The following is a 27581-nucleotide window of genomic DNA, read 5'->3' as shown; positions in this document are numbered from 1 at the left end:
AGTCCTCTGCGGTGGACCTGTCGCACAAGATATTTAGCATAAAGTCAGTCCCCCGCTTCACGGGGATCTCTTAAGCCCTCACTCTTCGGTCGTCTTCATGTCAGACAACATTGAAAGAAGGAAACTGGCGGTTTTTTCTTTACAAGCAAAGGAACTTTCTATCTGACAGCAACAATACAGGACAACCATCAATCCTCACCAAACTTGTCTTTTCGGGGATTAATCTGTACTACTAAACTGGGATTCAATGTAAGTGAACAACTTCGTCAATCTAAGTACTTTGAAAACATGGTAGTTCTAACCTATGTGTTTTGTGTAACAGTAAAACGGTAGGAAAAGTGGTATCATGTTAGTAGTTTTTTTTTACAGCTTTGGCTCAGCTTTGATTCTGGAGATGACAAGCTCTAACCAACCATTTTGTGCATTCGAAGTCGAGGCTGCGCACATTTTTAGTTCTCTCAAAGCGCCTCATGTAGCCTAGCCTTAATAAAAAATGCCCCATTTATCTTAGAAATACATTTAGTCGGTTTTAAAATAAGAAGATAGTTTGGGGGTAGCCGATAGACCCGAACTGTCAGACACAGAGCTTGTAATGGGATGATGATGTAGGTGATGGTCGTGTAGCCTACCAAAGCCATGGAACTTTGGCAATCGGTGTATTAAACACGTGAGATGGATTCATTATTAAGATATTTGGATATTTTATTTGGTCATGCTATTATCACCCGAAGGCGTTTTTACATTTTGAAAATTTTTACATTTTGAACCTTAAACCATCGGCGCGTACAAGAGACGGAACTGAAATGGACAATTGGAAGTAGGTTGTATGAGGTTCATCTATCATTCACAGTAAAAATAGATGTAGGCTATCCTAAAGGATACAGAAGCCATTCAAATTCACGACATATATGCGTGTTTTCAGCTATAATGAGAAATGCTCATTATAAATGTAGTAGTCGACCAGTTGTGTAGCCTAATATGTTGTCCACTTAATGCAAACTTAATTCTTCAGACTCCAGAAATCGCCCATAGGTTCAACTGCAGTAACAGTGTGTCTTACAATTATGCATCCTACTCCTTTGGCGTCGGTATGCCAATCTCTCATTGATCTCAGGGTGGACCGTTCAGTATTAGATTACAGTATGCTTAGTCGCCGTTAGGAAGTCTTCAGCGATCGATTTTTTTGTAAAGGTAAAAGTTCCCACATAAAAATGTGCTGCTTTTTGGTGGCAAGAACTTGAAAACATATCACCGTTGTGCTTAGGCAGTCAAAATATAAATAGGTGTTTTGTAGCCTATGTTAAAAGCGATATAGAGTCCAAATAAAACAGTGCGATTGCGTAGACATAAACTTTTAAAGTTTTTAAACGGGATATACCTACTTCAGAGTGTTTGAAACTGTGGAGTTCTTATGGAAACATATATTTGTCAACCGTAATAGGCTGCGCGTAATGTATCCCTTTAGCGTAACATAGCGTACATTGGCCTATCGTGCACTAGCTACTTATTATTTATTTTATAACTTATATATTTAAAAAAGAAATCTTCGGCCATGTTTCAAGGTGTAATGTGGATGTATTTTTTTTTTTGAACGGACGTTAACAAAGAGAAATTTTAGAGGTCAATCTTTGGGGGATCTATTCAAAATTGATAGGTGGCAGGTGCTCTCGGGTCACAAGAGACTGCGGTATGAAAAACAGACCCTTTATGCGCCCCCAATATCTCTCTCTCTCCCTCTCCCTCTCTCTCTCTCTCTCTCTCTCTCTCTCACACACACACACACACATGCACATGCACACGCACACGCGCACACACACACACACACACACACACACACACACACACACACACACACACACACTTCTTTGAGGATTCTATAAGCACAATATGTTTCTATACGAGCGTGTTTAAAGTGATATCTAGCCTATATTTTAATACGCGCAATATGTTTTAATAAGCACAGGTAATATCTTTTCGGATGTGCATGGATACGCATTCCAATATTGCTTTATTTTAGTTTTCTTTTTTTTGGATGCGCAAAAGTAAACTATAAGTAATGTATTATCCCGCTATAATATAATAAAAATATATGGAAAGTAAACATATAAAACATAAAACCATTTATATTAAACATAAAATGCTAAATAAACATAATGAATATAATAATGCTCAAAATGGCTACAGTCTGTGGTTATTATACTTTTCACCAATACACAAGCTGTTCGCAACATTCGTTATTCCTTCAAGTTTATGAGTAATTACCTGCATTTTTCCCCGTCAGTAACATTCGTATAGGCCTATACCATTATTTACCTGTGTAGCAGATTATTATATATTTTCTTGCTTTTCTCAAATGATGTATCAATTTAAATATTATCTAGCCGCTGTAAATGTACGCAAAATAAATAATAATAGTTTTGACCCATATTTGGCGATTTATAAAATAAACCCACGTAAAACAAATTTGACTTCGGCCTCGCCACGAGCCGAGTTTGTTTATTTTGATCGTATAATTTGCCAAGACCCCTCGGTTAAAGAATGCATTTTAGGCCTATATCAGTACTGTTTGGAAAATATATATATATTTCGTGCGCATAATTTTGAGGAATTGATATCTGGATGGTGGATGTACGCTATGGGAAAGCAGACCTCCCGCTCAGTTTTAGACTCAATGTAATCTCGCCAAGTCCGTGAGGTTGCAACAAGTCAAGTGTCGGAGGATAATTATATGTTCAGTCGCTCTGCTTTGTCAGTGGTCAAATGCGTCACGTGTAGCCTATATGTGAATGTGCCAAAATAATCACTACTTTGCATTAATCCAAAACATTTGTGATAATTCTGTTTTTTAAATGAATAATGAACCGACTAATGCACATAATTTCTGACAGAATATGTTTTCCATTGACAGCACACATTTCCTGAATTTCTCATAAACTCTACATAGAATTGAATTAACTTTTAATATTTTTCTGTGTATGAAATGCAGAGCACTTTACTGTTACAAAACCAAATACTTAGTATAGGCGTGGTTATTGGATATTTTGTTGCAGTGGTCTATAACCTTTTGCAAGAAATGAAAACGAAGCCAAAGTAAACACGACGGTTGACCAATACATTGTTGGGGAATATAACTTAAAAATGGATGATTTTGAAAAGTACGCCAAATATTTCTTTGTGAAAAGAGAATGTTCAGTGTTAATTTAACTGTAATTGATTTCATGAGTGCAAGAGTGATCAAATGTCTGTCAAAGCAGAATCTAGTTATTTACAAGTACAAACGGGATGAGTGAATTCGTCGTCGAGTAGCGTAATATGGTAGCCGACCAGACGACAGATCATTCCCGGTTTAGTGGACGATTTTAAACCTGGACCCTAATACCCTAAATCGATTATTATGATTTATATTTCGGGTGAGTCGCTGGGATTTGTCTTACACTCTGATATACGTGGTTGTTTTCAGGGTCGCCTCGTAGCAATAACCTCTCCGGTCCCAATGCATACAATATGTCCACGGCTTATTGGATAATTATCTGACTGGGAATTAAATAAATCTTTTTATTACTCTCACGGGCACACTGCTGAGGGAAGTTTTGAAAAGGTGGAATAATAAAGACATCGGTGGGCAGCTGGTGACAAGGGAATCGCTGTATCCACATGATTTTAATAATGATAATATCCATAGGCTATCGATTCATGAATTATCCTAATTTAACCCAACAACATTTCTCGTCTCAACGAAATACACACGTTAATAAAGTGTTCGGGCCGTAGCCTATTTGATATTGAAGCTGCCGTCACAAATTATAGGCCAAATGTTTTTTTCACTCTTTTTACGCAGTCAAAAGTCTTTCGGTTTTTGGTTACTTGAACATATTACCACGTCACAACTGTGCCAGCAAAGGGAAGCTGTCAAATCTATTATGAAAGCGTCACCTAAAAATACTGTTTTCATAGGCTAGGCCTACATATATTTTTTAATTAACATATAGTTTTTATTTTGTACTAGGTTGACTTAAAACGGTTGAAGTAAAACACGTGTACAAACAAATCACCTCCACTAAGAGCATAGGCTATCGTATAGAAGGCCAGCAGTGACATTGTCAGTGCATCTGGACTTTACTTAGAAAAACAAAGCGAGGCCTGTAGTTCACAGGTAAAAAAGTTATGGTTTTTACTGTCATTTTGAGTAAAGAAAAACACATTTAGCCTCACGCTGTCTGAGGTAATATCTGTTTTTGGTGTTAAAATAGTCAACGCGTTGATTATAATATGTAATGAAACATTTAATTGTGTACGCTGTATTGATTAGTAAGACAAAAATGCATTCATTTAGCATTGTATGTAGCTATTCATTCACTTCCAAGCATGCGATGAACAAGTGAGCACAAATAAGCATTTAAATTCATCACTGGGATCATGAGAAAAATATTATATTTCCTTATAGATATGTCAATGCATTTTCTATACAATTATGATAACCCTGAAAAGGGAGCATTTTATCATATTTTAATAAACAAATCGTGTTTGTCTTTGTACCACCATGAAATGTCACGTCTGTAGTGTGTAATCGAATAAACAAAACCGATGTTATTGTGATTTGCAAATTCGACTTAGAACAGAAATCCAATGGGAGGGATCCTTAAAACACGGATATGTGGCGCGGCGAATAAAAAAATTGCGCTTTGACACACGCAGTCATATGCAAATGCCTGTAAGAAGAGGAGAAATTAACATCTACAAACATTGGGCCGAAATTCCATCTGCCGCCTCCTCGAGGAGCTCCTTAATAAGTTCTCAGACAGCAAAGTGACACACATCTTAATCAAGTCTTAATCCAAGGAATTAATTCTCGCCGCGTTTATGAATAATTCCTAGGCTAATGCTCGAGCCCAGGAAAATGTATGCAGTCTGCTTCAGCCGAGCAAGCAGATGGACTCGCCAATCTCCTGAAAAATGAAGGGATTTTTGATTCCATTATTTTTATTAGATATATATTTTAATGAGATCGATGTCATACAGCTTATGCAAACCAGTCAGCTCTTACAAACAGGCTACCCTGTCCTTATTCGCTTCTTCGCCACGTCATCAACACCTTGTTGACTTGTATTACAAACTAATGCTTGTGAGGTTTTTTTTTTTAAGTTTTGTGTTTTTATTTTTTTTATTTTTGGGATTGACTGGCAGAGGAAAAAAATAATATACTCAGTGGTTGGCTGGACATATTCTGTTAGACCTTTTTAGCACATCATGCTAAATGTAGCCGAAGACCTGAATTTGGCTCCAATAACTGATAAGATGTAAATGCATACTCAGTTATTTGCTGTTTCTATTAAGGAGAGAGTTAATTTGCTGAAGGGAAAATCTTTCTTACAGTAATTGTCCTGAACTTGCTGTACAATGTAGGATACTAATTAAACACGCCAACCTGATGAGTGACCAATGTTTTCTGTTGAATACAGCCAGCTACAAGTAAAATTGGGGTGTTATAATAATGCTGTTATGATGACTACTACTACTAGTACTACTACTAATACTAATAATAATATAATAGTAGTAGTAATAATGAAGGTAAGTTTGGTTGGTGATAGTGAAAGCAAACAGCATCACTATTTTCAAGCTGGCTGGGAGCAACGGGGTGTTTAAAAGAAAGATCAGTTAAATCAAATCGTATTTGCCCTCATAATGTCTGCAAAAAGAGTGTAAATTGCATGGCCAGAGGAGGCCAGGGCAGCAGCTAAAAAAGGAACTCGGGAAATTAATATGCATGCATCTGGCTTTAGGTGAAGCATCCCTACTGGTTGGGATGTGACACTGAACGACACTGGTGCTCAACATGCCCAAGACCTCAAGGGAAGATTCATAAGAGACGTACAAGTGATAAATCAATCTTACACATGATTTAAGCTTTGGCTACAGTCACTGACACAACTATCTAGAAAATATGAGAAAATTGGGTGATCCATAGAACCTGCTTGGCATTTCTCCCCTTAATAAATGTAAATAAACGTAACAGCCTGCAGATTATCTGTCCGCAGTACAAAGGCTGTTCACTAAAAGCGAAAAGGTTCTGGGCCATAAAAAGTATCAGTTTCTTGTTATTTAATCCAAGCGTGTGTACCCAACTGCACAGCAGAAAGTGGCACTATCAGAGTTAATGTTCATTTTTTCATCTCAAAATGAGACAAAGAAAATCCAGCAAACATGGCAAGGTGTAACACTGCCTTGTAACAGAGCATTCTCAGAGCTGAAACACTCGGATAGAATCAGTATCAGCAGTATGTAATGTAAGTTTTGTGACTGAAAAGAAATATAGATTTCTTTAGATCAGTACTCAGTGAATTTCATTGCTTATATGGAAGGGAAAACCAGTCGGTTCGTAACATAACACAAATTGGTTGGTGGGCCACTTCAGATTGATTCAGATGACAATGGGTTACTGAAGTGTATTGAACACTAACCCGTTGACCAAAGCATCGATTATGATTCTTTTGATTCACATTCTTTTTGTATTATCATTATGGTAACTGGGTGCAGATTAGGTTTCTAACGTGGTACGTGTGCACAATTAACTTTAATCCTTAAATTAGAATAATGGCCTAAAACAGGAGTTGTCTTTGTGCACAGCGTTCTTGTAAAGCTGTGTGAGATTGGAGGAAGACTTCAGACTAAAACTTAAGTATGTGACTGAGAGCTGAGGATACCTTTGGGGTGTGTAGAGGTGAGGTGTGCTATGCACAGTGTGCCTGTAACCTTGGAGACAAACAAAGTGAGACTGAATGTGATTACATCCACTCAGCTGGAATCTTAGCTTCATACCACTGTTGGATTTTGAGCAGTTATGGTTGAATTTGCCTTTGGTGAATCAGTTTAGGAAAAATACTTATAATTTATTAAATTATATGATCAGCATTCGCTCTTAAATTATAAACTTTCTATTTATTACACTTCTGCACCATTTTGTAATCAAAACTATTGAAAAATATGTGTGAGCGAATGTACAAATATTTATGTTGCAAATATTATAAATAAATTGTTTATGAAATAAGAACAAATTCCATGGGACTTGATTCTGTGCTCATTTTGCCTTAAGACATTTGTGATAAGCACAATTTGTGTCTGTATGTGTGTATGAAAATGCCATCTGCAGCTGTATATGATAAGAGAAGGGATGCCATAAAGAACATCTCTAAAGCTAACCTGAACCTTGTCTATAATTTCATAAGCAATACCTACCCACTCTGAGGGTAATTTTAGGCAAGAGGTCTGTTTTTGCTGTATGTCAAAAGACAATTGTGGCTGGTAACAGCACAATCTCCTGGTTGTAGGCCACGTCTGTGTGTTTGCCTGAGCCTATTCTGCGGCTTGATTTAGAAGAAGAAACATAAGAATGCTCCTGACTCCAAAGTGCCACTGACACCTTGTCCAAGACGAAATAACCCCCCCTGTCACCCTTCGCCTTCGTCAGAAGGTCGCGTACCCCACCGTCACTTCGACAGCCCCATCCATCACTGTCAGCCTGGATATGCGTTTGTGTCATAATCATATTTCTGATTGAAATACCCTACACCTCCAACTGAAACCGGACACAGAAACACAGCTGTCCCTTTTGCCCACAAATGTGAGCTGTGTTGCAAAAACATATAATATAAATATTCAGTCCTTTTTATGGATTGGAATATTTGGGGGGGGGGGGGTTGTACAATTAACTGCTGAAAACAAAAAAAGTGTGCTTTGAATTCCAAATCTGTTGCACTGACCTGGACTTGGCTCACTACTTGGCCGCGATTCGCTTCCAGTGAGTATTTATGGATCTCAAGTGCAAAACAGCTTGGATTGGACTTCACCTTCTTCCCACTGACTTTGTGCTAATCACTTAAGCTGGGCTTTTTTCCTGCTACTTTTCTGAAGATAAAGCCATTCTGGACGGGCAATTTGATAACTAAACTCTCAATGTGTAATATAATCTCATAGAATAGAATATGCTCTTATAGTTTTGCAGTATGCCTTAGTCTTTAAATAGGAATATTAAGCCAGTTTTATTTTTTATTTTCATTTTTCATATATTTCAGTGACAGTCAATTTCATAATGCTGCATAAGAAATGGATTTGAAAAGTCAATAATATCTGGGTTATGTATGACAATGTGTTGGGCTTGAACTGGGTACAAACGTACAGGGAAATTGACAGCTTTCATTTGTATCATTTTTGGGGGGATATTACTTATGCAAATGACACCGACGGCAAAAACTTTTGAATTACCATCCTTTCTAATATGAATTTCCATGTAGAGCTTATGGCCTCATTTAAAGGAGACATTCGGTTAAACCTTATATTCAAATACAGAATATGAAAGATAAGTTTGTTTTTCCAGTGTATTTTGGACTGAAAACTTCTAACAGTGTCACACATTATTTTCTGAGATTCCAGTTCAGTTGACATTGCACTTTGATTGAGCTGCCCCCCAAATTTGAGCACTACAGCTTAGGCAGTGATTGAAAATCAATGGGAAAAGTAATGCCTTCTGAAAGCAATAGTTCTGCAGACTGACCTTCTTCTTTCATTTTGTATTTCAATAAAAATGATGTGGCCTGTATTCAATATTGATTTTAACTTGCTATTTTGTTTCAGTATTTTCTGCTGTAACTGACCCTTGTGCTGTGTGACTGGACTAAAAGTGAACACCACTCACTCGAGAATGAGCTGAAACTTTGACCAACAAATAACAAACAGAGCCTGAATTCAATCAACATTTCAGACATGTGTTTTTTTGTTCATAAACAGAGATTCACAAGTTAATGTTGATAATCACTGAACTTGGCAAGCTGTTTGTGAAGAAAAAAGAATGCTTGCACAGAGTTGTAAGTAAAAAATAAGAATAAATGTTGGTTTAATCTAAGCCTATATCAGCTCTTCCCAAGAAATTCAATCTCTTCTGCCTTGCATCAAGTAACAACATTTGATATTAGTGATTAGCACAAGGCAGAACTGCTTTGAAATCATTTTCACTAAAGTCCTACATGGGGTTGTCGAGGGGGCAACTCATATTCAGAGTGTCAGCTTGGTGCCATTTTTAAAATATTCATTTATCTTCCCTCCAAAATAGTTCTTGGCCTTTTTGAAGACTATTGTGGAAACTTATATTAAATGTCTTTCCCAGAGGCAATACAAACATCCAACAATACAGGAAATTAGCATCAAGCTAAATAAAACCATGCTTTGATACAAGAATAGTTAATATTTCACCATGCACATAGAGCTGAGTTTCCCACCCTTGCTGTGAAAAAAACAAAAAACTAAACAAATTTTGTTACCATTGCGGTTTGTGCCCCAACTAAATCACATGTTTGTTATGTCTCCTAATCAATGCTCACAGCCATTGCTCCAGTTGTAACCTGGAATGTGAATTGGCAAAAAAAGCAGGTTTTAAAAAAATAAATAAAATAAGTGCTTCGTACCCAGTGACATTTAGTGTATAAAGAACAAAGCCACCAAGCGTAAAGTTTTGACCTTTGTTTACTGGCCCTGTTGTGTAAACACGTGTGCTGAAGGTGTGGGGCCTAAGATATATCATGAGAAAAGTAAATATCAGCACAAACAGCATTTTGTTATCAATGTCAGTTGTTGTCGTGGGTTTTACACAGCAGGAGGAATTGCAGATTTCATGTAAAAATGAAGCAGTTGCCTGTGCAAGTGTGCGTGTGCATTTGCGTGTGTGCACTGTGCGTGTATATGTGTGCACAGGAGACAGTTTACAGGCCGGTGTTTGACTGTATGCCATTTGTTTTCTAAATGCAAATTGGCCTTACTTAAATAAGAGAATCCCCTGCTGGATCTCACTGAATATTTTCCCCATGTCCAGCTTTTTGGAAGAACATGGCAGAGTTGTTATAATGTTTCCAGATACTGAGCTCATGAATGCAGAGATTGAATTCATATTTTAAAACATCATTTCAATACAACTTTATTTTCATGAAAGCTTTTGGGGACAGCAGTGAGATTATGGGAGTGATTGAAAAGCACATGTCTATACATTAGTAAATCCTGTACTTTTAACTGTAAACAGTGCAGTGTAAAATGCAGTGTAAGGAATATGTTAAATGTATGTGTTTTCTTTGGAAGCTATAGTTCTTCATCACAAACAATACAGCAACTATTAATTCCATTTTCAATCGCAATATATAAACATAATTGGTGTGTCCTACAATGACATTCTACAGGAAAATAACTTGTAACTGTTTTATTTATTTTGCATTTTTCTTACCCCAGTGGAAACTGCAATAGTAAAAAAAAAAACGACTATTCTTCCTTTAACAGCACACCACTAAGCATAGGTCATATAACTGGTCTGATGTCTATCAAATGGGTTGGCATTCAAAATGATTGCTCAATTCTTACTGACAGTGAAACAATAAATTTGTATATGCAATAATACATACTTATTGTATTGAATCCAAAGTTTTGTTACTACTCATAATGTAGGATTACGGTGCACTAAATTTGATCATATAAATATATGTATAAGTGGGAATTCGTGATTAAATTTATACGACTCGTCATTTCATACCACATGAAAAGCAATTCCGTGCACTAAATTAATTTTATTTATTAATACATATAATTATTCTTTTTATTCAACAAAGGGAAAGCATGCATTTACGTCCTTTCTTCATGGACCTCAGTTCCTTTCTGAGAAATCCCCATTAAATGTTGCCATAAAAAGCAGGTAACAGGTGTGCTGGCTGTCTTAGGACAAGTACAAGAATAGGTAGAAAGAACGTTGGTATTATGTCTGAAGATTCTGTTGCATTTCTGTTTATTTCCATGTAATTCAGAAGTCATGTCATGAAGTGGAATGATCCAGTCTCAGCAACCAGCTCGTTAGCTTTAACTGGAGTTGCTTGCTGAAATACATAAAACTCCATAAAACTGCATACATAAAGAAATGTTATTCCGAGGTGCGGATTTAAAAAAATAATAAGAAAAAAAAAAGAGAAAGGGTCTGAGCTATCCGTCACCACATGCGGGAAACAGTATGCGTGGACTCTGAGGGGAAATGTATAGCACAGCACTTTGTAGACAAAGAGTGAGGTGTATTTAGCTTTAGCTGCGCGATGCCACTTCCATGTGAGCTGGCTTCCCTTACCGTGTTCTTCCTAGTGGATTGGGGTACTCATTACTGTTGGTCATATTGACTGAATTGGTGCTATAAAATGACACATATTGCACAATTAGCATATTTTTTATTTTATAAGGTGATTAAGCATTTTTCTTTCAAAGCTTTAAAAATCGAATCAAAAGCTCCTGTCTGATCCTTCTCCCAGTTCATGTTTATATTCCTTATCTATTTTTGAGACTTCATCCGGTCTGGTTCCATGGAAGCAATAGATACTGACTACATAGTTTCCTCAAAATCTCAGGTCAGACTTGGGCGTTGAGTCCCCGCCCCTCCCAAAACAAAAGGTGACTTCGCATTTTCTGCGCAATCCTCCCAAACGAAGAACCTTGTTTTGGTGCGTCAGGGCTACACTGATACTGTACAATTTCACTGAACTTTCTCTACTTGTGTGTTTACCATATTTACTTTACGGACTTACAGACTTGGCCTACCTACCCTGTGTACTAAACGTATGTTCATGAATGTACAACCGATCCTACGTGAATTGTACCATATCCGACCTGTTCTGTGTAGTTTGTTCTATGACCTTGGTATGCTCTTTTTTTGTACATCGCTTTGGATAAAAGCGTCTGCTAAATAAAATGTAATGTAATGTAAAGTTGAAAAGTTAAGTGCTGTGAGAGTAGCCTATTTTGCTTGTTCCTACATCAGTTGGACCACTGGAAAGACGCAGATTCCTGTAGGCAGTAATTGCGCATACCACTGAATCACGATGATCCGAAAATAACAGCCAAGCAAAACGGATAATCGTGAATTGATATAGAGCCACAACTGCCTTTCTGTGTATGAATAATTTCCAACTTCGTTTTGGAAAATTTGTATTCAAGTTCAAAATACATAGTTTTACGAAGTTCAAGCCATTCAATTATCTTCTCCATTTTGTGGGCTATACTGATCAAACCTCGTCAACGTAGCCTGTGTTTAATTGCCTATCAATATTCAGTTCAGTTTCAGCATGTGTAAGAACTATTGGCATTATTTACAATCGTTGACTATTTTCCATGATTTTTTCCTATTAGAGATTAAAGTTAAGGCTATTAGGTCTATATGCGTGGTCAACATAATAGTTCTCAAATACATAATAACCTATCTAATGGCAAAATGGGTCATTTCTCTTACCAATAGTATTTTATTTTCGAGATAATTTGTGACTCTTAATAGTAACTCTTAAATGTCAATCTGAGTTCATATTCTGTAGCCTATCTTTAGATTTAGAAGGGTTGAAATATATCTGGTCATATTCTTTATAATATACGTTTCGAGGCCTCTGTCACTTCGTGTCAATCAACTTCTCTTTCCGAATAAAATGCTGCAGTTCACGATTTTGTTCCCTTTTGGGTATTCGCGAAAAGGAGTTGAGAGGCGGTTAAGTAGACAGGAACCTTCCCCCGTCGTTAAACCCAGTCATGGCATCATAAATCTCAAGAAGCTTTGAGGGTGTGATTGTGTCCCCATATCTTAAAGGTGTTAACTGCGGTTGTATAAATAAACGACCTGTTATTTTAGGCTCCGTTACGTATCAGCCTCCCTCACGAGGCTTCTATTTTCGTCTGAAGTGTCACCAATCTATCTTGTCCCTTTTACCGTGAAGCCCAACAATAGAAGCAAATACTTATACCTATTTTGGATATTCAAATTCAGGTCATTCGAATCAGCATTCATTTTATCGTCTAATTTATTGACGGTATTATTGGACACGGCAATAATAATTCAGTTCATGTTAATCGTCCGTGTGATTTATTGTCTATCTCATCAGACAGCGGTTATTTTCGACAGTAGCCTACTGTTTTTACCATGTTTTACAAAATGATCTCGGTGCACCTGTTTTGAAGGCTAATGCTACACCTGATCGAAATTAAATCCGTTGACGTATGTCTACATATGGAGTATCTTCATCGTAGTGCACCATTTTTTGCTTCCTTGAACATAAAATATGTGCAATTTGTCCAAACTCACAAATGTCAGTACAATGTCCACCTTACAGAAGTTTCGCTTCAACAACTTCTCATGGCAGGACACATGCTAAAATGCCATCTAGCATGCTTTTAGCCTTTGCAGAACAATATCTCAAGTGAAAATGTGTTCCTTGGGGCTTGAGCGAGAACCCTCACTGTACACATTAATAATTATAAATACTTGCATGAAAAAAAAGGCACGGATACCACTGTTTCCCCAATACAGTAAGTCTAGCTATAGGCCGTGTTGCTCGTGTCAGTTTTGTGGAAGAAATATGGCCAGAATACTTTGAACTGTTTGTGAAATACAGCACGGCTTCGTGTCTTTGTTTTGTCGTGCTTTTGGTGACTGAAATGTGTCGCATTGCTGTTGCAGAGCCTGGCGGCCGGGGTTATGGATTTTAACCTACTGACGGACAGCGAGGCCCGTAGCCCGGCGCTGTCGCTCTCGGACTCCGGAACTCCTCAACATGACCAGGGATGCAAAGGCCAGGAAAACAGCGGTCAGTTCACATGTTGGCACGCGTTTGAACCGTCTTGAAGAAAACCAGCACAGTGGAATGCCTGCCTCGACTAGAAGATGACACCCACTGGTTAGAGGCCAGGGGGTCACATAAGGGTTATCTACAATTTTAAATTTACAGAATTATAGCCTACAAATTAGAAACAACAATCACAGTATAATAATAACAACATGATATTCATTGTAATAGACTAATTTTAGAAATAATAAATGCATTAGCCTATTATTCACGATTAGGGAATTGAGAACGTGCGAGCAATGAAATATAGTTACTTGCAATGCTTGGAATTGCACTACAATAATTTAAATCGCGCATTTTCATCAGATATTTCCGGTTAGTTTCCGGTGGTAATGGGAATAATAAATAAACAAAGACGATGACAAAAATAACAAATCCATGGCTTTAACAGGCTGTCATGTATTGTATAATTATTACGTAGCCTATTTATCCTCCCTGTTATGATAGGAGTTTGTGTCTTTATTGTGTTTATTTGTGTCTTTATTATAAAAAGGGTATTTACAATTTACTGATCTCTAGCGTTTCATGGGAGTGTGATTTATCCAGTATTGTTATCTTTATTGACAAAAGGCCCTCTATATATATATTTATAAATATTGTATATAATATGTATATATATAATCTCTGTATCCTATTTCTATATCCAAATCATTGCAATTCTACTAACGTACATTTTCAATATGGCAAGGGATATTATGCTACAATATTATTTGCATATGTTGTCTAAACCTGTATGAGCATCAGGGCCACATTCATGAGTTGTGATACATTTTGTGGAAACCGTGGCTTTGCCTTTTTCGAAAATTCCAAGTTCTGAACTTTAGAGGTTTAATTCTGTGAGACTGAAACCGCGCACGCGCCGTCTATGGAACACATCGGCCTATATAAGGGTAGGGCTACGGGCTATACATCATTTTAAATGGTGACGCATGGCGTTCAGTTTAATCCCATATAAACAATCGGATCAGATAGTGGCTGACATGCTTGTGTTTCCAGACACGCATTTATTATAAACTGAAAACCATTTTGATTTATTCATGATGTAGACCAAGTGCCCTCTAGAGTCAGATTATTAATGCGTCATTGTCACCTCTTATATTATTATATTATTGGCTAATGTAGTTGTGTGTGCAGCCTATTCACGTGACGAGAACAACAACAGCAAAAAAAAAAGTTACGTATGCCTACATTTTTACGAGGTAGCATACCGCTTTCTTTGGTCGGACAGCTAAATCGCATCTACTTCAGTCAGTAAAACCGCCTGTCCCGAAGACGGATGAAGTTGAAAGGAGAAAGGGCAAACATTTGTAATGTCCGTGCGAACTCGCTGATGGAATTTCATTGAATCAAACAGTTCCATCAGACTTTACAAGTGTGGACAATGTAAACTGAGGACAAAAAGTACAATTACAAACGTGTTCACTGGCTTTATGGGAATGAGGGAATGTGGACAAGGGATTATGTATAAACGACCGGGAATGATAACGAGGTGCCGAAGCAAAAATATTATGGGGCAATAAAAAGGTTTCCAAGGTAGTTAAGATAATCATTTTATTTACTAGTCTATAGGCCTACTTAACCGTTACACGGTTTCACACTGCAGGCATTTTATAATATTGCAAACAAAAAACTTAATCTGTGTAGACCTTGACCCACACATTTAGCCACGATTAAGACCTGAATAGCAGGCGATTACAGATGCAAGTCAATTCACTTTCTAGGAAATATTAGTCGTTTTTTTCCCCAATTTAATTCCATTTTGGACCCTAATTGGTCTGACTAAGTGCAATTTGGGTATAGCAGCTATATTTCGAGGCATGAAACTGGAGCCCATCTGAAACACTGAAGCGAAAATAAACGACGCCTAATGAAAACACCTTTTCACACGCCGGAAGTATTGTTTCGGTTTGATTATTTGTTTAATGCATTTCTCAGCAAATTGAAACGCAGTGCTCATGGGTATATGTACCACATCTAGTGAATAATTGCAGATAGTGAAATAATACATTATAACGGTTTACAATGAATAACAAATGACAACCGTCTGACAGGGAAAACTACCTTTTCAAGTGGACGCAATTCTTATGATTTTGGACAAACAAAACAATAGATTTATATCACTAGCATATATATCCCTAAATACCAACAAACCAAATTGGTCAAAGGCCTATACAATACCCTGCCATGTATTGGACGTCTTAATAAGAGACGGGCTGTCCATGAAAAACAGCGTATGGTATTATTATCATTACCCAAAACACCGCTCCCAAAGTTAAGCAAGACATGTCATTTTGAGTAAAAAGACTCTCCATTGACAAAGCACGCGGCACAAAATATTGCCACACACCAAGGGTCTGCGTGCGGCAGCAAGCTGATAAATTCAGATTTAATTACAACCATCTGTGTCAGGCCGCGCAGTTTGCGCTCGTAAATCCACCTCTAACAAGCCTTCAGACATCCAAGAGCTGAGAATATCTGAGCATGTCAGCCAATCCAACTTTCAAAGAAATGTTTGTCTTTGATGGTCCTCCCGAGGGGAAAGTATGTGTAACTTTATCATATACGTTTAGCGCACCGACGAATGGGAATTTTTATTAACATTCTTATTATTCCAATTCCTATAACGCTCACACCGCGCCTTCACGTAATGGTCAAATTTACATGAAACATGCTCTACATATTTAGGCTATAAGGCTTGGTGGGCAAGCAAAATTTCTCTATGGACAGAATTTCATAAATAAGATGTAGTACATCAATAGAATAAAATGAAGTAGCGTTTTTTTGTTCAACAATTAAACCAAATTATAGACTTCATTACATACAAACATGTTCCAAATGATGTCATTTTGTGGTGTTATCCAAAAAACCCTGTTATGCCCTTTGACCATCCTCGATTTAATCCAAACCGGGGATTTTAACCTAACTGAGTTAATTAGGCAAAATAACACTTCGCCCTTAGTAATTTAGTAATAGGCCTATTTATTTTGCCTTCTTAAACCCACTGTTGAAAGATCTTTTGCAAACGTATACACGATGAAATAGGCTTACGTTTATCAATCCGTTGGGAATAACAATGCAGGTTTTTCACAGACCACATTTTGTGGGCATATTTTTTTAATCACGAAAGATATCTGTAATAAAATGGCAATACTAGGCCTAATAATATTATTACTATTATTATTATATAGAAGAAGAAGAAGAAGAAGAAGAAGAAGAAGAAAATGGGAACATAATAGTAATAAGAAGAATAAGAATATTAATATAGGCCTATGTTTTAGTGGAAGAGGAGCCCAGTTGTCTGCCGGTTTATAATTATTATTCGACCGACCATCTTTCATTAACATTTCATCTTAATGGCCTCTGGACGCTAAAGATACTAATCTAAATTTTTGTTCTCAAGTCCTAATTTAATATAGCGGCGCAGGCATTCAATGCATAGAAGGCGATTCATTTTTTATCGAGTGCTGCTTTTTATTGCCTTTGTCGCCTCCAGTTTGATTGAAGGTGCATAGTGGAAGCCAAACCTAAAAAAAAAAATTAAAAAAAAGGTTTTGCTTCCAAAAATAATAATAACAAGCGTAAAAAGAGAATAATTGTTCATTGTTAATTGATATTTTATTTTATTAAGTCTGCTTTTTTGTCATGGACAAAAGGAGTCAATTATAGAGTGAACAGAGTTTGGCATGAATTTAATCAAACTTTGAATAAGGCTACAATTAAATGGAGGTTCACAAGGTGCATCTTCAGCAAAACAAATGGAAGGGTTCAGCAATCATTGCAATTAACTCGCCCATGTATTTCATTTAAACGGTTACATTTATTTGTATGTCAAAGCTGAAGACAAAATGTCGATTTAATCGACGCCCTAATGATGTATACATGCCTATTATTTGTGTTTCATAGCCAATTCATAAACAACAAAGTATCTGACTTAATTGAATTGCACAATGAAACCTTATTTTTAAATAGGGGTTTAATTTGTTCTTTAATACACAGTTTTGACGCTGTTGGACAAAGCAAGTGTTTGTCTATTCAAATGTATTTTACCATTCAATAAAAATGCCAGTACTTTCCTGCCAGTAAATACAAATAAAAACAATTGCACCTGCAAAATTATCTGAATTCCTATCCCAGTTGCAATAAATAACTTACTCTGCATTCGGTGCCGTTTAATTGTCCAATTCGTCTTTGTTGACAAAGCACTCAACCATAGAATAAATAATGTTGTAGATATATTTTTCTTTTTCCGGTATGCCTATGGGTAATTATTTGACCGAAACGCGTTTGGAGGTATTTCGCAGATGCTTAGAATGTAGGATTTTATGTTTTTGTGCGTGGATTAGCAGGCTAAGTTAGTGTCAGTTTACTTGCTGATAACAACGGGGGCTTGAACGTCATTGGTTCTGAAGGTGGCCCGCCGGAGTCTTCTAAACCACGTAGATCATTTATAACTGCTCCCAAAGAGCTAAGCCTATGCCAAACAGCCCCGAACCTGCCCTGTCACAAACGCCTGATCCCTGGGATTAGATGCCGAGCTAATTTCGCGCTTTCTGTGGGGTCTTCAATTTGCAGAGCTCGGATCCGGAGAGATAGGATTTTAGCAGACATAACATTGAATGTTTGGTTGTGGCGTTTACTCCAGTCTTGTTGGGGTCATCAGGGATTAGTGATTATTTTCGTCCTTTTTTTCCACGCGGGGAAACATGTCAGTCGCTGAACAATCCTGCCGGAATCCTAATGGACTTTGTCAGGCTAATAAACCAAAAAGTGTCGGGGGACGTAACCAGAAAGGTAGAGAGCCAATATAATTTTCATGTTTTGTGAAATGCCAATACTGTTCATACGCTTTGATGATATTCAATTTCAGAATGATTAGACCATTGAGGTTGTGCTTGCTTCATTTTTGATAATGATTGTATCATTTGTGTTTAGGAAGTTGATATGGAAAGCTTGTTCGTGTCCACTTCATAGGCGTTTTTAATACTAGCCTACTAGCCTTATTTTATGTGAGTAACATTTCGTTAATGTTTACGTTTCTGAAGCAAGCTTTAGGCTACATCTATCCATCAAAAGTGATTCTGGTCCACGTGTGCTATGAATGCCATAAACGGAGATTTGTTGGCAAAAATATTTTTTTCTATTTTATATCTCAGATCAGCTTTAATTCCCAAATCTTGTTAAATAGCATACACTAAATACTCTAAAAGAGTTCGTATATATGACTAATTTCGTATAGTAGCTATTGATACATTAATTTGAAATAATCGTCGCATCATGGGACAAATTTTATTTAGCCTACTTTTACGTAGTTATTTTCGTGACAGACTAAATTAGCTGCAAACAGACTAAGCACCAGTGGTTGTCTGTGTCTAAGGTGAAGGTTTGTCTGAAATTCTTTCTCTTTTTTTTGTATATGGGAAGACAACGAAAAGTCTCACCAGAACCAGACAGACGAGTCCAACGCGGAGGACGGATCGTTGAAGAAGAAGCAGCGCCGACAGCGGACGCACTTCACCAGTCAACAGCTGCAGGAGCTGGAGGCGACTTTTCAGCGGAACCGCTACCCAGACATGAGTACGCGAGAGGAAATAGCCGTGTGGACGAACCTCACGGAGGCGCGCGTAAGGGTGAGTCGCGTGTATCGAGACGTGCATTTCAGTCATTCTTAAGCATGCATAAGCGCGTGCTTGATATTCGTGCATAGGACTAGTGTCTCACAAAATCATAATTATTTCAGTATTATGCATATCTGGAATAAAAATTCCATCATGCTATGTTTTATAGCCTTGGTGCCGCTTGACTGGGAAGGTCTGACCACGGGTTGCATTTATGAATTGCTATACTGTTGCATTGATCAGTTGAGAATCACTTAAGCCTCTGCTCCTTTTGTTGGCCCAGTTTAAGTAACCTGTAGGGGAAATTGACAAAAGAAAACCACCGTAAAATAAATGAATGCTGTTCTGCAGCTCTTGTCAACTTTATTAAATAATTCCAACACATTCCTGATCGAGATTCTGCATCAGTATTACCACAATGAGCTTTGTCCTGAATTTTGAGCCAAGAATCAGAGCAAATGTATCTTTCCATTCTTACACAAAATCATGGAGTCAACAATCAAAGAAAGCGACAAGATTGACCAACTAAAATAGGCAGCACTTGTTAAATTTTCTCACTCAATATCAAGGACTGTACACTGGAGTTAGGATCAATATGAACCCTGCTTTTTGCTGCAGTAGTTGCATAGATTTGTGCAGTTAATTTATAAAGATAGCTCAAGAAATCAGGCACAGGCAATTTATTTTGTGAGGAATAACAACAGCGGGGGTGGGGGTGATGTACTGTGTAGACATTATGTAATTTTAAAAAACAATTTTATGTACATAGTTTGACAGAGTTGAATAGGTTTTCTCACTAAACTGGCATATCCAAACCAGAGTAAGTCTTTAATCTCCATTGCTCAAGTGAGAAGTTGTAGCATTAAGAATCTTTACCCCCCTTGTAAGACTGGCAGCTGTAGACAGAGCGCGTTTGCATCATTTTATTAATCCTCTTGTGTTATGCGCAAACCATTTAATAAAAACCGAGGCTATATGTGTTTACAGTGCTGTTTTGTCATCAGCGATGTCTCTTGGTTTACACGATGGTGTCACTTGCTTCGCTGAGTGTCGACTGAGGATGCGGAAGTGATGAACTAATCCGGTGGAAGTTTCTGAGAGTCGACTGAAAGAAGAAGCTGATTTGGCTTTGAGATATAATTAACACTTAAGGAATAAATGTTGTAAACTGGTCTTGGTCTTCACATTCGCAATCCGTGACTAAGCCGTCTAAACCCCTTTAAGGCAGCATTTATTGATATGAAATAATTTGGATTAGGATTGATTTAGAGTGTCAGTGTCACTACTTCATAAACGTCAGGTAAGACACGGTATATCCGTTCCGTTATTTTATTTTTTTTGGCCCGCAGTGTCAGAAATGTCCAGTCAAGCTTATAAGGCTGGACACACATGCTACATACTGCATCTGAGCACGTTTTGATGGATGACGCTTGATTGGTTGAGCCTCTGACGACCAGTGGATCAGATTCATATTGGCTGGAGGAAAGGTCACATAGCACAAGGTCTTGGTTGTTGTTTTGAAAGAACAACAGAACGGATGCTACTCAAGTCCTAATATCTGCCAGTGGCCTGCTGAACCCCATGTGTTCCACATTAATCCGGGCTGGTCGCATACTCTGACTATATATCCAACATACATTTCTGCCTAGTTGAATTATGCAATTTAAAAACTATGTGTTCCTGATACATTTCCAAGTCCAGGAACTGGGATCAGGAGCTGGCTTCTCGGACAATTGTCCTGCTGTCCTGTGTATTCCGTCCCCCCTTACAAAACAAGCTGCCAAATCAAATCTCTGGAAATGAAGCAAAGATTAATTCTCAAAGAAAATATACTTAGAAGTATGTAAGTTTGTGCAAAGTGCAAAAATACTGATTTAATAGGAATTAATTCACTAGAACGTGGTCATAAAATGATGTACTGCAACATTTTCTCAGAATTAATGCAATTAATATAGTTAATATACAATTTGCTTTTTTGGATTGAATGCTGGTGCTGCGATTAGCCATCATCAATTAGTAGATTTGCATGCTGGTATACGAAACAGTCATATTAGGGTGTAGGGTGGTCCACAACACCCAAGTAAAGGATCTAGTACTTACATTATTTTGAGATATAGTGCCCTCCAAATTATGCTTACCCTTGATAAAGGTTAAACAAACTATATTAATTAAATGATATTTCCATTCTCAAATTAAAAATATTCTACTTTAAGATTTAAAGCAGTCTGCCAAAATAACCATTTTGTCAAATACATTTATAATAAAAAAGTGTTAAATATTTGCACTCCTGTTTCCAATATTTTGTACACCACAAGGTTATTTGCAAGGATACTGAGTGTTTCTGTGAACATATTCAGCGGGATATAAGACCATTCCTCCAAGACAGAATCTTTCAAGATCCTTCAGCCTGTGCTTAGGGACTGTTGTTCTCAATTCAAACCACACATTTTTGACCAGGTTCAAGACTGGAATGGCCATTTCGTCATGGTCAATTCATGGGGGACTTAATAATTTATTGGTGGATTTTCATGTATGCTTGCTGAGAGACCCAGTAGATGCCCAACAAGTCCATAACATCACTAACATACGTATTTCACCATGAATATCTTACAACACAAGTGTCCTTTGTCCTGTTCCAATCCCACAAGTGGCGTGTATGGCCACCAAAAGATAGATTTTAGTCTTATCTGACCAGAACACCCACTTCAGTCAAAATTCCCATGGCATTTAGATATTTATTTTTGTTGATTGCCTTCAATAGTTTGTGGACTGGTGCCTTCCAAAAAGTCTGTTGGCATGGATGTGGCATCTTATGGTAAATTTGGAGACTTTGTGTCCCTGAGATACAACAGATCTCCAAGTCTGGCCCTTTTTGCCTCCCAAACCATCTGTCTCTCTGCCTGGCAGCAAGACACACTGTGTCCTCTACCAGGCCAGGCCTTAAACTTCTTCATTATCCACCTATAGTGGAAAGTGGTCTTTTTGTTTGTAGCCACCTCCTGTCATGAAGGACAACAACCCACATAAAGCAAAGCAAAGATAAACTGAAAATGTAGCATGTTAATGCAGATTCAATTTTGTTGGATTTTATTTCCGATAATTATTAGAGGTATGCTTAACTGTGATACACACACACACACACACACACACACACACATATATATATATATATATACACTCTTTATTTAAGGTGTAAATGGTTTGGAGGGCACTGTATAAATAGGAACCATATAAAAGTATAATTTGAAGGGCACCTGCGGCAGTTTTTTTTAAACAGCTTTTTTATAATCAGTTGAACACTCATATCAAATCTGAAACTGAATCTTTCTGAAAAATGTTAAGTCAATAAAAATCAAGTCACCCAAGGGAGAGAGGTCAGAACGGATGGGAATCTTACAGGAAGAGACTGGTCATCAGTGAGCAGTTTCATGTAAAGTAGGCCATGCTCGATAAGGTCAAATAGATATTTTCCTCTGGACAAATGAAACTATGTGCCCTTTAAACTGCACAGAGAAAAGTGTCGGCTATTCTGATTTTATACACGAATCCGCAGCGATGACACGGCGGTCGAGTTTGCAGTTGTTTGCATGAAGGAGATTGGGAACGGCGCCCGAAAGCTGGTCTCCACAGAGAATTTGACATGGCATATAAAGTATCGGAGAGCAAATAAATCCAAACTCGAGACAGAAGTTTGGAACTGAAACGGGGCCCGTTGTGACGGACGCAGTCAACAAAGCCAACTGCTCCTGTGACGCTCCCGCGCTGCTGTGAGAGGGGCATGTTGGAACGGGGGAGAGCAGATATCTCTCTCTCTCTCTCCCTCTCTCTCTTTCTCTTTCTCCCTCTCTTTCTCTCTCCCCCTCTCTCTCTGTCTCTCTCTTTCTCTCTCTCCCTCTTTCTCTCTCCCCTCCTCCCTCTCCCTATCTCTCTTTCTCCCTCTCTCACACTTGCATACAAATGAAAAGCAAATAAATATGCAGTAAAATCACAGCAGACCTCGGTTCTCGGAAAGCTCATTCGACTGAGCGCACGCCTCCCTTCCACATGTGATACACTGACCACAATAGACAAATAAGGGCCCGGCGTAGCACACTCTCGCAAACATAACACAACGTAGGGGCACTGCTCCACGTCTGTCTGCTCTCTGTAGTTAGCACGGTAAACGGACACCAGCGCAGCACGTGGGTACATGTAATGAGATCGTCATTTGGGACCAGAGTAGTCCTGCTTAACAGAGCGGAAAAACAAGATGTCTTACACCATCAAAGCTAAGGCGAGCCAAGGCTGCCGGTCAGCACTGGAGCAATACCTGCACACGCACGAGGCCTCACTGTGCCTCACTGTGACGCTCAGTGTGAAATACTCTCGGACAGAGTCCATATCGCACTGGAGTATTTTCATCCAGTGTGGACTTGCTTAATGAACTCTGCTGACACATTAATTACACTCTTTAATAATTGTGTTGCCTTAGCTTGTTCCGTAATTTTTAATGTTTGCTGATTTGACCGAGCTACATTTATAAAATAAGACGTAGGTTTATTTTATAAATTTAATTGGAAATCGCTCTGTGTCACTGCAGTGATACTAATTTCAGGTGGATAGATATTAGAACTGGATTTTGATCCCTGACCAGGTACACAGGAGAGCAATCTGCTGAATTGTTTCAATTCCCAGCAACACAAATGGCACAGGCACTGTTTTGTTTCATTTGGCTCCTGCCATAAATCCATTAAATTTTTCTATGAATTTGGTGTAAAAATGACCCGCCACACAAAAATAAATTGTGTGCTCAAGAAATGAATCATATCTCATCTTTCCCCCTCAGGGGAACCTGACTGAAATGTCTCCTGTTTTAATTTGCTATTATAACTTTAATCTTCCTCGTGCCCTCCAAAAATAGGACGTTAAAATTGACAAAACGGGAAGACCTGACATTTGCATTCAGCAGGAATTCATAATTTATATAATTGAGTGATTTAGTTTTAATAAATGATCTTCAGCCTGACTGTTTAATAAGACGGGTTCATGTCGTCAGATACGTACACATTTTCACAGCAACTCTCTCGGCATTGTCCTGCGCCATTTTGTGGCCAGCCCTTGTGAAGCCCGTCGGTATTGTACATTCGTACAGTACAATGTTATGTACTGGCATTGTGGCTGCCTGATGAAGCATGGCTGTACAACTGTGGTCCAGGAAAGCCTGTGTGTGTATGTGTGTGTAAGTTTTTGTTCAAGCGAATACCCCTGGCAATCATTTGCACATACTGGGGATACACAAATGCCAGTCATATTGGTATCAGGTGATAATGGCTTAAAATAAGTGTATTGGTATCAGCCAATAAACTACAATTATGGCAGCTGTGATTCTACAGTGTGACATGCAGGCGCCAGTTTGGCGATACATTTGATGCACCGCTGACACTGTAGCTGAAGTGAGAAAATGTTCAAAAAGTAGCGAATCGTAGCAATATGAACGTCTTAACCTGAAAAAACAGGCCAAACTGTGCGGAGACTCGTAGCTCTTAACTTAAATTAAGTGATAACGTAAGCAAGCTCAATTACTTTATGAAAAATGTGCTACATTTTCTCTGCGTTTCCGCATCGTGCGCCCCTAGCACACAGTGAAATGGATCAGCCCTTCTTGTGCACCCCATATTAAAGAGTTCAAAGTCAGGCTTTGTGGTCAGTGCCCACCCTCCGACACAAGATGGCTGTAGATTCTGCTCCCAGTCTGACCCCAGTATGATCCCTCTTGCCTTCCTCCTTGAGGATTATAGAAACGGTGTGTGGTAAGAACCTTGCGATGGACTGGTGGGGTGGAGTGGGATATGCTACACGTCAGCCTGCTACACAAACTGGAAAGAGTCCCGAGGCCCAAATGCGGTGTCCACCCCCATACCTTTCGAAGAAAATTGGCACGTTTTTGGGTCAGACGAGGGTGGGACCCATGACTCAGAAGGCGATTAGAGTTGTCTGTCTTCAGGTGCAAGGCTATGGTGCAACGCTTAGTCTACGACAAAGGGTTAAGGTTGAAAGCTCGGCTAAGAATGTTGCATTTTTGAGTACATTAACCGACACAAGTCATCCCTGACGCAATGGGAGAGAAGGTGGGCGAGACGATGTGTTTTTGAGTTTCAGTTGTGTGTCTGCTTGCACAAAGCAAAAGGTCCCAGAGTTTGGCCCTGTGAAGCCTTAGGCGAAATCTATTTCATAATGAGAACCCTAATGCTGCTACAGTTACGATTGTTTATCAGTCTTTTTTTTGGCACTGAATGAAGATGGCGTCCTCAGGGGCTTCTTAATGCGCCTGTATTGTGAGGCTTATCTCGGTTAAAAAGAGGGACGTACTGCTCCACCTGTTAATGCTGTCCTCAGGCAAACAAATGAACACACGTCGGGTGGATGAGCACAAGCACCTCGTACATGGAAGGACAGTGTGTCTACCACAGTCGCAAACACTTAATGAGATCATTAAGTTCATTGCTTGGTTTAATTGACGGGCCTTTTTTGACGTGTTTTACAGGCTAACCTGTTTTATAGGTTAATTGGCTGATGTGTTTTGCAGGTTAATTGGCTGATCTGTTTTACAGGTTACCTGGCTGATCTGTTTTACAGGTTACCTGGCTGATCTGTTTTACAGGTTAACAAGCTGATGTATTTTACAGGTTAGCTGGCTGATCTTTTTTACAGGTTACCTGGCTGATCTGTTTTCCAGGTTAATTGGCTGATGTATTTTACAAGTTAATTGGCCGATGTATTTTACAGGTTAATAGGTGTGTTCTGCGGGTTTAACGCGCTGACGTGTTCTCCGTCCCGTCCCCCTGCAGGTGTGGTTTAAGAACCGCCGGGCCAAGTGGAGGAAGAGGGAACGGAACCAGCAGGCGGAGCTCTGCAAGAACGGCTTCGGCGCCCAGTTCAACGGACTCATGCAGCCGTACGACGACATGTACTCCGGCTACTCCTACAACAACTGGGCCACAAAGAGCCTGGCCAGCAGCCCGCTGTCGGCCAAGAGCTTCCCCTTCTTCAACTCCATGAACGTCAGCCCCCTGTCCTCGCAGCCAATGTTCTCCCCGCCCAGCTCCATCTCCTCCATGAACATGGCCTCCTCCATGGTGCCGTCGGCGGTGACCGGGGTGCCCGCCTCCGGCCTCAACAACCTGAACAGCCCCACCCTGAACTCGGCCGTGTCCGCCAGCGCCTGCCCCTACGCCACCTCGGCCAGCCCCTACATGTACAGAGACACGTGCAACTCCAGCCTGGCCAGCCTCCGGCTCAAGGCCAAGCAGCACGCCAACTTCGCCTACCCGGCCGTGCAGAACCCGGTCACAAACCTAAGCCCCTGCCAGTACGCGGTGGACCGGCCTGTATGAAGACACTCCAAAACCCTTCCTACCCCTATCCCCAGTCACCCCAAGCCTCAGAACTCCCCGCCCCGTAAACACCTCCCCTCTCCTCCCTTGTGCGCTATCGCTGACTTCGAAGAACCGCGCAACAAGAGCAGACTGGTTAACAACATGTTTTGTTTGTTTTCGTTTTCTTTTTTTAAAGATGATGTACGCAACAGGAATAAGCTTCTCAATAAACACCGCTTCGCGACGGACCACACTTCAGAGGAACTCATTCAAAAAACATTTTGGAGACTTTTGTTGAGACCTGACCAACTGTTACGCAGAATTTAAAAAAAACAAACATGTCCTCTGTCATTTTGGACTGCATGAGTAGAGTGAATAGGGAAAAAAAAACAATGCTTTTACAATACTGGCGGCCAATGCTGGTGCACGCAGTCATCAGTGCCGATTACAACCGATGTAAAAGGGACCCGCGGTTGTAACTGCAGCTAGAGGATGTACATAACTGACTTTTTCCTTGTTTTGTATGTGACAACAATATCTATAAAATGTAGTACTCTGAAGATGAAAAAGCATGTTCTTGAAGAGCAGGATCTAGACTGACGTACTGTGAGTACATCCTTTAGGAATTTCCATATCTGTTACGAATTCCATTTGCTTCAGCAGGTCAAAGGGCTGTCGATGGATGAGGCAATGTCGGCAGCAAGTAGTCATCGAGGGAAAAAAAAAATACGAAAAATAAAAACCACAAAAGAAACAAAACAATAAAAACAACAATTTCTACATCCACCAGAGAATGATAATCAGAGTTAAAAAAGAGGCATTTTTAAAAAAGCCATTGAATATATAGATTTGTGTGGTGTTACAAAAAAGGGAGTCCATGACTGTAAAAAAAAATGTATGTAAGAGTGCAGTTGTTATAAAACAAGATTTTTTTCTGG

General features: G+C 39.0%; 1 protein-coding gene across 3 annotated transcripts in view; it reads left to right on the top strand.

The window, feature by feature from the left end:
- Positions 1–27581, top strand: part of pitx3 (paired-like homeodomain 3) — a 28126-nt gene extending 545 nt beyond the window's left edge. The window contains exons 1-4 of one of the 3 annotated variants that reach the window (XM_061228240.1): positions 73–249; positions 13508–13634; positions 19095–19300; positions 26116–27581. In XM_061228240.1, coding sequence (XP_061084224.1) covers positions 13526–13634; positions 19095–19300; positions 26116–26661 — 861 coding nt within the window. In that variant the 5' untranslated portion in view covers positions 73–249; positions 13508–13525 and the 3' untranslated portion in view covers positions 26662–27581. Of the gene's footprint in view, positions 1–72; positions 250–13507; positions 13635–18097; positions 18465–19094; positions 19301–26115 lie in introns of those variants that run through there. The other 2 variants (XM_061228239.1, XM_061228241.1) reach the window with 2 other exon arrangements.

Source organism: Conger conger, chromosome 18 (assembly GCF_963514075.1).
Source record: "Conger conger chromosome 18, fConCon1.1, whole genome shotgun sequence".
Lineage (NCBI taxonomy): Eukaryota > Metazoa > Chordata > Actinopteri > Anguilliformes > Congridae > Conger > Conger conger.
The sequence above is the reverse complement of the archived record's forward strand: the minus strand, read 5'-3'. Positions and strand labels throughout refer to the sequence as shown.